Raw genomic sequence first — 12,537 nt, 5'->3', positions numbered from 1 at the left:
CGGCAAACTTCGTCCTGCCCCTTTTAAGTTTCCTGACGATTCTTGCTTATTTGCTAATTCAGCCTCCTGTGATCAAAATTTGATTTTACGTAACTTTTCCCATACAATCTGCAGATTTTCCGGAATCGGTTCCAGAGTGGCCAAAGTCATCACTTTTTGGCGTAAGAACCTTCCTTGGACTTATACGAACCCAACGCAACAAAAAGCACCTCGATCCGACGTTCCGTGTTGAATTGATTCGCGTTCGAACAAAACCGTCGAAATTTTTATAGATATAAGAAGATGTCTGAATGCACGCTAATCTCCATCTAGCCAGAACCTGGGTGGTAACAGGAGGGTGGCAACAGGCGTGTTTAATCTTCTTTTATTATTTTTTCTACGATCCTAGAAAGAAGCCGGCTTTGGTGGGTGACTAATCCCTTTCGAAAGCGATTTCGATATAATTGCCAGTGATGGTGATCAAACCGGATAGGGAAAAAAATCTCTAGAATGTTGTTAAATATTAAACACAAGATTTAAAATACAGACAACATTATTTACTACAAAATTAGGATTTTTTCGAGCAGCTTCTCTAAAATTGTTTAATAAATTTTGTTTTCCAAAATCAAAAAAGTAAACAGTAGTAATAGCTTGATCCAAATTAAACTCCAATAGACTTTAACCACAACCATTGAATGACTGGACGTCGGAAGCTTGAGTCTCTTTAAATTTGTTCCGAAAAATTAGTTTTGCTTTTGCTTTCCTCTGCTGGGAATTGAACCCAGGTGTGCAGCTTGGCGGCTAATGATGGGGTTTAGGTGGCTCCCCTCTGTCGATGAATCACGGCCAAATGTATCATTATCAAATTGGCGTTTCTACGCCGTCTGTACAGATGGAATTTTCACCATTTTTTTTAGTTACACTTTTGATTTCGGTTTGGTTTGGAATCTTGACTGGGATGTGGTTTAGCCATTGAAGTGCATGACTTTATGAAATTTGCCGATATATGAATCACATCCAATGTTAGACAACCACAAATACTCACCATAGTCAAATAGGTGAATAACTCAAAACTAAATAAAATCAGGTAATTCGAATGACCCCAAGGTATTCAAACATCAAAATTAATCAGCTGCGGCTGCATGACACTGCGTGAATTAAGTGCTCACCGAAAATCGACCCGTCGAACGAGACGTTTGAGCGGTCAATTCCGTGACAGCCAATGGTTTCGAATTATTCAACGATTGTTTTCAGGGCAATCCACTCGAAATTTGTGTGAAGGCCGTCGAGTAGGCTGGGATGACGAAAATAGAATCGTCATGTCATTTGGTATTGACCGAGGAGTTGCAACGAATTACGCGACAGAAAACTCATGAAAAAGATATCTAAATGAAGCTGGTAAGACTTTGTCTGTAGTATAAAGTTAAAAACGTTTCGTATTTCACGAAAGCCCCCCTCAATTCAGGTAATTCGAGACATCTTTGTTTGTAAAACCGTTTTTCTCCTACATTCATCTCACTCCACGTGTCCACACGTAAAACAAAAACAAACGATCAGTGACACAAGATAATGAATACGAGCATAGCGAGAGACATTAAGGAAAGCGAGAAGAACGAAAAACCCAGCACGCACAAACAAAACCATAGCCAAAGAAAGGAAAGAAAATCCTCCTTCTCCTTTGTTTACGTAACACGCGCGCGCGACAGCTAGCGAAACGTGTTTACAAACAAACCGCCGTTTTTGTCCGTGCCTAGGTGGATGAAGGAGAAGATGAAGTTTCATGTTTACTTGCTGGTTGTTGTGTCTTTCTAGACATGCTTAGAAGTTTATAAGCTTGTATGTTAGATAGCATGGATGATAATGAAACGGTCCCAATTGTGCTTCTCTAACACGGACGTAAGAATCAAGTAGCTAGATACTTGACAGATTTTTGACGGATATGCAGCAGCAAAAGGGTAAGTACAATTATATTTTGGAATCGAGCAATGGTAAGTACAAAACTGTCAAACTCTGTCAATGTGTCAATTTTAAAATAAATAATGCAGATTTCAAAGTTATAGGATCATTCAGAGAAGTTTACAATCCACTCTAACTCAGGGTAGTAAAATTTAATAGGGCAATTTAGACAGGACCACCATCATCCTCTATCCTCAGGGCCTCGTTGCAGGGCCTATCTTGTTTGCCTTTCCCTTTATTCACCAGCATATGTTTACCTAGTCTCACATTCAGGACCTTCGTTCCCGTAGGAAACGATATGAAATATGAGTCGTAAGATAAACTGTTTGTTCGTTTAGATAAAAAAAAAGAAGACAATTTCGGTACCTTCTGCAACGTCGTAAAACTCCCATGTTGGTGCATTCTAAAAATATTAGTTCGCACAAATCCTCCACGACCATTAACACTAAGCTTCGAGCTAATATACTACCTCGGTGATTCCCAGTTAAAAAAAAGAGCACCATAACAATCTCGTGTCAGTCCGGTGACACCTTCTCGCGCCACGTGACCCCATAAATCTCGCCCGAGCAAATAAAATCCTACTGCTACCGCGAGCGCGTTAATCTAATTGCGCCTAACGAGAACGGTCCAATTTGGATTCCGGAGGCCCTCGCCACGTTTCATTAATTCCGTGCGGGAAGATCTGTCGGGCCTGACGACCACGGGGCGGTAGGTTCAAAGACCTGGGGAAGATGGTGACATAAATCTGAGAGCGCACATCTTCTGCTTTTGGGAACATTGGGGTAACTTAAGTGTAGTACAACCCCGATGGTTTGGCACTTTCAACATTGTTGACAACTGCTTAGAGACAGCCTTTTCAGACTGTATTAATAACATTCAGGCGTGAAAATGTTTTAAAAAATATATTTAAAAAAAAAAAACAAATTGTAATTAAGTCCGAATCCCACTTTCCCCCACAAAAAGTCATGTAACACAGTCCAGAACTCGGGCTTAACAGCATAAGTGCAGTGTGAGGACAATCTCGCGCAAAGAGAACGCACCATCCATCATCGCGGAGCATCGCGAGAATAATCCCACGGTTTTGTGTGAACTGTCGAAACCAGTCCGATACAGCGCGCGTATGGAAATTGCATAATCCAGCGAAAAAGTGCAGAACACACAAAAGTCATATGTGCGGGTAAATGTTTATGTATGTAATATGAAACAACGCGAAAGGTTAAAGGGCAGTTTTGTATTTTTCAATGTTGTTTCGCTGAAAGAAGACAGTGTTGCCAGTTTGCAAACCTATTTTCTGATTTTTTTAAATTCCTGTTTGTTCAACAATACTTTAAAAGCAAGCCCATTTCTAGTATTTATCAAAAATATTATAAACTTATTTTGTATATAAAAATGCACAACACTAAAATTTCAACCCAAGAAGTCGAGTGACCTAACAGAGTTCAAAATATGTAACACCAAACCAACCTCCATGTACACCGTAAAGCAGAGAAATTTTACTGCATGCAGGGACGTAATCCGGGGAGACATATTACAACTGCGGCGACGATGACTCCCCTCTATAGTTTGTCGTGATTCTGCTCTGTTGCCGCAGGTAGAATTTTTGGGAAAAATACTCTTGAACTAAGTAGGCATTTACGAGTGGCAAACCCTATCTGACCGAAAAAAATGTATAACAAATGGCAACGTGACACTCAATTTCCAAAATGGCGACTTCCAATCAATATGACGGAAAATTGACTTACGTGAACTAGGCACTACCACAACGTTTTGGCTTTGTTGGCCGATGGTACAAATTTATGGTGGCATCGAGAATAAATCACCCCGCGGTGGAAAACCAACAAAAGAACGGGTTCAAGAGGGGAAAACCGCGATTTTTTTAACGACCAAAGAGTGGATCGGTCCCGCCCGTGTGGATCAATCGGACCGCGCACTGGACTCACAATCCAGAGGTCGCCGGTTCGAATCCCGCGGCGGGCGCTCTAAAATTCTATGTGTAAATATGGGTATTCGGCGCCGTCGCTCAGTGCCATACTTTCATACACTTAGGAGCCCAGGGCGGCGAAGTCCTTGTAGATAAAAAGGAAGACACTAGTGGTTGGTACCTGTGTGGTGCGAGCTCTGTCACCGTTTTCACACCAGCTCAAACTGTCAAAATTGCACCAGCGTTTCAAGGCTTTAAACACTCATGGTATGGCAGATTTTCAAACCAAATTTATTTTTTCAAGGTTTTTTTTTTTAATTTTATTAGCTTTTAAAGCCTTTTATAAAAGGCTATTAATGAATTGTTATTGTTATAAATTGGAAGTTGTCAGATTTGTTTATGTCATGCTTCGTGTGTGTACTGGGTTCTAGTTAGCTTTGAACTATTTCGTTTGACAATTCTAAACCGAGCAAAGAAATTGTTTGAACAAATCGTTATTGTGTGAGTTATTTTAATTATGTTTAGTCTTTTGTAATTTGTGAATCAAATCTGGATTTGTTTCAGATTCTTGATGGCCGCGATCTGCGTTAAACGTGGTTTTAATTTTGCGAAATTCATTCAGTGGGGAGCAAAAGAACGACTGTGTGAAAGCATTTAAATATGATCATAAATAAGTTCATAGTGAATAAATCTCGGAATAAATTCTGCCCTTTTATAAAACATTGAAAAAAAAAGTATGATAACATTTACATGATATCATTTAATATCTGGCATACCATAATTTTCTATGTACCTTGACCATAACTGACAGCTCGCACGACCTAGGTTGGTACTAGCAATGGTGGCCGACAGCTATAAAGTCAACTTCGTTTTTTTTTTTTTTTTTCGAGTGATTTTGGAACATTTTCAAAGAGTTTGTAATGTTTTATTTGGGCGAGCTAAAAATGTTCAACAAAATGTTATCTTACCTGTGTGTAGCACTCGATTTCCTTGTACGGATTGACGGCAACCAGAATCGATCCTGTGTAGGTCTAATGTGTGAAAATATCTCGAGTTAAGGAAAAATTGAAGAGCTCGAAAATCCCTAAAATAAACTATCCAATTCAAGAAGAGACACAGACGGCACCGTATAAATACATAAGCCTCGCGATGGCAAAGGGATTATGGCGCGCGGTTCAATTCTGGAATTTCTGACGATCAGCAGGAATAGAATCATAACAAACAGCTGCGAAGAAACGCTCATTAGTCTTGCTGTAGCATTCCCGAGCTGGAAACGTAAATTTGTCAATCGAAACGCTGCATCTGCTAGCGATTTGGAACTTGAACTCAAGCTAGAATCAAGCTTGGACAACTTCAATTCGTAACTGTCACTAAATGAGAATAGTTATAGCTAAGGAATAGTTAAAGAAATACGAGTCTCGAAAATGTCTTACTTGACGCAAACCACGTGCAAATTACATTAAATTCCTGGTTCACAAAAAGGCGCCTTGCAAAGAAAACCGGAAAGACCAGGAATTCCGTTCTTTATTCTATGGAATGTTTTGTGTAGGACCTACCAGCAGCCTCCGAAGCATCCGTGGGTTGAAACCGCAGAACGTGCACAAAAATACCTGCAGGAATTCCAAGAGTCCACACAATAAACTTGGGAGGGTTCTCTGCGAAATCAGTTGTTTTAATATTACCAGATAATTAAATTGATTCAACTGACAAACTCTAGAGTTATATCATTTTTAACATGTTTGAATTTATAATGGATGGTGGACAAAATTGATTTCTCAAAGAAATATTATAAGTCTATCTCATTGTGAGCCCACAGTGAAGCGCTACAGCGATCGCTGGAAGCTTTGATACAGAAGATAAAATTCTCTCAAATATGACTCATCATCACCATCGTCGTCAACGCTGTAATTATACAGCGTGTCTAAATGGTACGCTTTTCACCTTCCCTGTCATAAAGACAGATATATAAATATCAAATCCAACACATCGTCATTCGTCATACTTCGCATCATTCACTCATAACAAACATCAGAAAATAAAAACGAGAAAAGGAGAAAGAAGAAAACGACGGCATTCGTAAACGATTCCCGTTAAGAAGCTTCTAATCGGTGCATTCGTCCGGCGCTACACGTCTTGGACGTCGAAACCCGCGGCTGCTGATATTTCCATCAGCATTGGGGCTATTATAACCACCAACACTATACAATTTATGCTGCATTTATGTCACGCCATATAAGCATAAACGATCAAAACGGCTAAAACCATACCAATGCCATCTCCCGAGCCGATAGAGTTATGTGGAAAAACTCAACTCTTTCTAATGGGGGTTTCTCTCAGTCGTTGAGTTATGGGGAACACGCGCGTTGATTGGGGAATGTCCAGCTGTTTGTTGAAGTTATGGATTTTGGAATATTCCTTCATAAACCAACGAACAAAAAATGTTGTAGGGTAGTGTTGTCAACAATGAAACACGGGGAACAATGATAAAATGGCTCTCCCAAGTCGAAGTTTCAAGCAATCAGGCTCATATTTGGGGGAAAAGTGTGTCTACTGGATACACGCCTGCCATAATTGTGGCTTTGGTTATGGACGCTCCCTTGAAAAGTTATTCATAAATGTTTGATTCTAGGGTGTAAAAGTAAATTATGACTAAACATTAAATTTTCGCTCGTAGGCTGGCATTTAAACCAAAACTAATATTTCTTCAAATTTCTTTCGACGTTCTATAGGGATTGAGTTGGGCTACAATGTCCTTTCATTAGGTTTGGCCAAAATTTAGAATATACCCAAAATCCAGGGCTTTCTCATTGTTCCCCACTCATTTTAGCCCATGGGTAACAATGAGACACTTCGATTTTTCTTCATTAAACTTTTCAAAATCTATGGAAATCTTTCAGAACATGAATTGAAAGTGATTTTTGGCATATTTTTGGAGTTTTAACTTCATTTAACAAAAAATATAAAGTTATTTGGTATAAATATATGGATTTTACAAAACTTATTACTTTTTAGTATAACTTTTGTTAATTAAAGTTTCATGTTGGCAAAATTGCTCTAAAATGCTCAAGGCAAGTCACCTGCAATGGAACACTACAAAAACATGATGTTTTACTAGAAAAGTATTGATTTTCGAAGAGTGTCTCATTGTTCCCCACCTGTCTCATTGTTCCTGCCAAGTGCGTCTACAATGAGACAGTTGAATAACTCTGGCTATAGAGGTCGGATCGATCTCATATTTTGGTCAATGTTAGAACACATTAAAAGAAAGAAAATGCAACAAAAAGCATATTAAAACATGCCGATGAAAAAAATAAAAAAAAAACGATGAAAGTTGAAAACCAAAAGTGTCTCATTGATGATTACCCTACCCTACTCGTAACTGGATCGACCAAATTGGATGAAATTTTAATGGTTACACACAGAAAAAAAAGTTTTAATTTTAGAAGGTTGAAAATTTGGTTGGTTGAATATTATCTTCTTTTTATTAATTAATACAACAACTTAACAAATATTTTTTAATTGCTGTCTAGTTTTGCTCTATTTTTTTTTTTTTTTGTTTTTGTTTTCAAGATATGGGCCATTGAGAAAAAGAGGTTTTTTGAAAAAATTACAAAAATCGCAAAACTTTTGGGCGATGCTAAAAAAGAAGGAGTGGTCCAATTTGGTTAAAAATCGGGATTCTTACATGTTTTGATAGTCTCAATAGCTCCACAAAATTTTAGCTTGATCAAAGAAAGTGCATTTCGAGTGGTGTGCCAGTTGGCGCGAAATGACCCATATGAGCAGTTCTCTACGGAATCGTTCTTTTTTCTTTAATTTTATTTTTTGTATTTTTTAATCCGGCTGAAACTTTTTTGGTGCCTTTGGTATGCCCAAAGAAGCCATTTTGCATCATTAGTTTGTCCATATAATTTTCCATACAAATTTGGCAGCTGTCCATACAAAAATGATATGTGAAAATTCAAAAATCTGTATCTTTTGAAGGAATTTTTTGATCGATTTGGTGTCTTCGGCAAAGTTGTAGGTATGGATATGGACTACACTGAAAAAAAATGATACACGGTAAAAAAAAATTTGGTGATTTTTAATTTCACTTTTTATCACTAAAACTTGATTTGCAAAAAAACACTATTTTTAATTTTTTTAATTTTTTGATATGTTTTAGAGGACATAAAATGCCAACTTTTCAGAAATTTTTTGAATCAATACAGATTTTTTTCAAAAAATCGAATAATAGGTCGCAAAAATTTTTCAACTTCATTTTTCGATGTAAAATTGAATTTGCAATCAAAAAGTACTTTAGTGAATTTTTAATAAAGTGCACCGTTTTCAAGTTATAACCATTTTTATGTAACTATTTTGAAAATAGTCTCAGTTTTTCATTTTTTAAAATTAGTGCCCATGTTTGCCCACCCTTGAAAAAAATATTTTTGAAAAGCTCAGAATATTCTCTATATTTTGCTTTATAGAACTTTGTTGATACGACCCTTAGTTGCTGAGATATTGCCATGCAAAGGCTAAAAAACAGGAAAATTGATGTTTTCTAAGTCTCACCCAAACAACCCGCCATTTTCTAATGTCGATATCTCAGCAACTATAAATCCGATTTACAATGTTAAAACATGAAACATTCGTGAAATTTTCCGATCTTTTCGAAAAAAATATATTAAAAAATTTAAAATCAAGACTAACATTTCAAACGGGCCAAACATTCAATATTACGCCCATTTGAAATGTTAGTCTTGATTTAAAATTTTTGAAAATATTTTTTTCGAAAAGATCGAAAAATTTTACTAATGTTTCATGTTTTAACATTGTAAATCGGATTTATAGTTGCTGAGATATCGACATTAGAAAATGGCGGGTTGTTTGGGTGAGACTTAGAAAACATCAATTTTCCTGTTATTCAGCCTTTGCATGGCAATATCTCAGCAACTAAGGGTCGTATCAACAAAGTTCTATAAAGCAAAATATAGAGAATTTTCTCAGCTTTTCAAAAATATTTTTTTCAAAGGTGGGCAAACATGGGCACTAATTTTAAAAAATGAAAAACTGAGACTATTTTCAAAATAGTTACATAAAAATGGTTATAACTTGAAAACGGTGCACTTTATCAAAAATTCACTAAAGTACTTTTTGATTGCAAATTCGTTTTTACATCGAAAAATGAAGTTGAAAATTTTTTGCGAACAATATTTCGATTTTTTGAAAAAATTTGTATTGATTCAAAAAATCATAACTCGGTCAAAGTTTTTTTGCCCATTCTGGAAATTTCTGAAAAGTTGGCATTTTATGTCCTCTAAAACATATCAAAAAATTAAAAAAAATAAAAATAGTGTTTTTTTGCAAATCAAGTTTTAGTGATAAAAAGTTAAATAAAAAATCACCAGATTTTTTTTTACCGTGTATCATTTTTTTTCAGTGTAGTCCATATCCATACCTACAACTTTGCCGAAGACACCAAATCGATCAAAAAATTCCTTCAAAAGATACAGATTTTTGAATTTTCACATATCATTTTTGTATGGACAGCTGCCAAATTTGTATGGAAAATTATATGGACAAACTAATGATGCAAAATGGCTTCTTTGGGCATACCAAAGGCACCAAAAAAGTTTCAGCCGGATTAAAAAATACAAAAAAAAATCGAATGACCGAAATCTCAGAGAATTGCTCATATGATATATGCAACTAATTTTTTTTAAATGACAAAAAATCTAGAATAAACAAGAGAAGTAAAGTTGTTTGGAACACGGGTTTTTAACCGATTCTAACCTAAATTGCATTTTAAACTATGCAAAATTTACAATTAAAATCCACACAAATTGCTCAGAGTTTAAGTTAAACCCCACTGACAATTATCGTACATTTGCTTACCTCCTCCCACAGACGATAATTCGAGAAGCGATAATTTTTCAAAATTTCTCATCATTAATCCCACCACACATGAGTGGAAGAGTTTATCGTCATTTTCTCCCCACACCTGGTGTGTGTGTGTTGCGCTCAGAGCTTCCTAACAGGTGATCGTCTTCATCCACGTTTGATTAGTCAATGAGTGAAAATTATCCAATTGGGAGCGCACACACACTCACAACACATGTGAGCTCATTTTTCAATTAACACCTCTGGTGTGGATTCTTTTATTGAGTTAAGAAATAAATTATTGATAGGTGTGCGGCATTTTCAAGGCGGTTTTTGGCTTTTGTCGGCATGATTTTTTTTTTTGTTATCTTCTGATGCGTTGTGATGAATCGAAATTCTAGATTATTTTTTTTTAAACAATCAATGCGCCATGGGTTTCCTTTTTCATAGAACCTTTTGAAAAAGTAAGCGAGAATTGTCGTTTAATATCTAGATCACGTGTCCTAAATTTTCAGTTATCATCATTCGCCATCAATCAATCAAGCACCAGCTTAATCTAGGTTCAACAGTTCATAGTCGTCATCACCTCCATCAAATTCTCCTCACAGCCAATTGCGAGATCACGCTGGGGACAACGGCGAATGTTCACACAATTTTGAAGAATCGCGCCCGCGAACACAAGGGAATTCATTGGCATCTTTGGAGACGAACTGGTGTCGTCCAACAAATTTGTTGAGTTTCTCACTCCGCACGATGCAGAGCAATTCGAGGTTGATTTGGACGGTATCCCTTGGTTTGAGTGGACCCAAAAAATTAAACCTAAAAGTAGGCTATCTGAATTGTATTGCAAATATTAAATAGAACTTTATCTCTATTACGTGCGTATAAGTGTATCACACTCACTAATGTGGCCAGGCCTACTGCGTTGCATTAACAGTAGAGAATATTCTGTGGACGGATCACATTTCACATAATCTACAGGGCAGGAAAGATACGTGGACATACCACATAAAACTTTACAGAATCCTATTGTTCTGATGCACTTGTGTTGTGTTTTCGACTCATTTAATTAAATTTGCTGCAGCAACTCGTTTCAATCAAAATTTGACAAGCTAACGCCTAACCCTTTCCAGCCAATGACCCCTTGCTCACCAGCATGACCCCAACTGACGTACATGCTCTCCGCGCGCCGTGTGTTCCAAATTTGTCACGGAAACAACAGTGCATTTATGTGGGACATAATTCACACCACTCTTGGCCACCATTTAGCGCAGTACAGCGCCAGCCAACCAAAGCCAGCAGTCCCACATATGGCTGTTATGAAATTGAAATAAACACGCGTGGGCAACCCGTTTATTTACGGGCTTTTTTGTTCCTCACCAGTTCATAAAACCACTCTCACTTGTTCATTTGGACGGCGGAGCAGTTTCGTCCTCATTATACAGTGGATTTTCTGTTCTTCTGTGACACACTTTGGGTAAAAAGGCCAACCAACGAAGACGACGACGGACAATTATCTTAAATGTTCTGTTTCTAATGAGTATTCATGGCAAAACTTTTATTGTGCTTCAGTAGTCCGTTCTACATTCACGAAGATAGCTAAATTCTATTCAAAAGCATAATACTTTCTCAAGAAATCAACATTCTTGTGAACACTGAACTAATAAATCTCTCACTTCAAATCAAACTGCTAAGTTACTTTTTTCCCCTTTTTGATTCCCACCACAGCTTTAATTCTACACGTTCCGCTAGACGAAGGCTCAAACCCACCGTTTAGCCAGAACGCGGAACGAAATTTATAAAGTTGCACGGAAAAGACCATATAATGTACCTTTATCTACCTCGCCTCAAAGTTTGTGAAATATAGCCCATGTAATCCCATTACCATTCATCGTTTAGCGTGTAGATATTTTTTCCCTTTCCCTTCTAATAACACAAAAACGCGCAGTTCAGAATGAACGATGAAGATGATGGAAATAGCGCCCCCCTAAACCCAGCCGAAAATCTGCCTCCATTCATCAACCAATTCTCAGCTGTCTCGTAAAAAAATAAAAACTCTCGAAAAACCCTTTGATGGACCGTTCGCTCGAACAAAAATGACAAATTTGTTCTGCCGACTACTTCCGACGTTTCTGAGAACGTCTCTTTTTTCTGTCAGTTGTTTTGAAACCCCCATTTTTTGCTGTTTCGCTTTGTTGCAGCATTGTTGAAAAGGATACATAAATCTGGTCCCGCTCGTAGCGCACTTTCAGGTTGTGGTTGATCCCGTTCTCGTCAATGTCCGAGATGCAGGTCATGTCCGGGACGCCCTTGTCCGGGGTCGAGCCGACGCGGCCTGGAACGAGAGGGAGAGAGAAAGGGGAAGGTTAGATTTATGTTCAAGATGCGTTTAACATAGCAATAATTAAGAATGATCACTTCTAATACGGACTTCAACATGTACGTATTGCTTAGAGGTACAGCGTCCGATGATAACTGAGTGAATCGGGTAAGTACATTTTAGTGCAACATTAGTTGGTGATTCCAGAGGTATCATGTAAGTATAAATCTAGGTCTTATAAACATAGGAAATCCCATAGCTTATAAATGTTTTAAAAAAACACTAGAAATGTCAATCTGTCAAACAGTCAATAAATCTAACATAAAAGTAAAAGTTTATTAAAGATTTCCATGTCAAACCCCTTTTCTATCAGATGAAAAAAGTCTCATTCCGTGAGACTTGTCAACAGCCGAGCCAAATGACTCCCTGGTTAGTCATCAACTCACCACCATCACCTAGGGGGCATCTCATTGTACATTGTTTGTTTTACAGAGACACA

At 37.4% G+C, this 12,537-nt stretch overlaps 1 protein-coding gene across 1 annotated transcript in view; it reads right to left on the bottom strand.

The window, feature by feature from the left end:
- Window positions 1-4,728: 4,728 nt before the first annotated feature.
- The window catches only part of LOC128093304 (unconventional myosin-VIIa-like), a 30,912-nt gene continuing 23,103 nt past the window's right edge, over window positions 4,729-12,537 (bottom strand). The window contains exons 2-3 of the mRNA XM_052709620.1: window positions 11,938-12,053; window positions 4,729-4,887 (exon numbers count right to left, since the gene is read on the bottom strand). Coding sequence (XP_052565580.1) covers window positions 4,816-4,887; window positions 11,938-12,053 — 188 coding nt within the window. The 3' untranslated portion in view covers window positions 4,729-4,815. The remainder of the gene's footprint in view (window positions 4,888-11,937; window positions 12,054-12,537) is intronic.

The sequence above is a fragment of the Culex pipiens genome, chromosome 1, assembly GCF_016801865.2.
Source record: "Culex pipiens pallens isolate TS chromosome 1, TS_CPP_V2, whole genome shotgun sequence".
NCBI lineage: Eukaryota > Metazoa > Arthropoda > Insecta > Diptera > Culicidae > Culex > Culex pipiens.
Note: the sequence above shows the minus strand (reverse complement) of the source record. Positions and strands in the feature narration are given on the sequence as shown.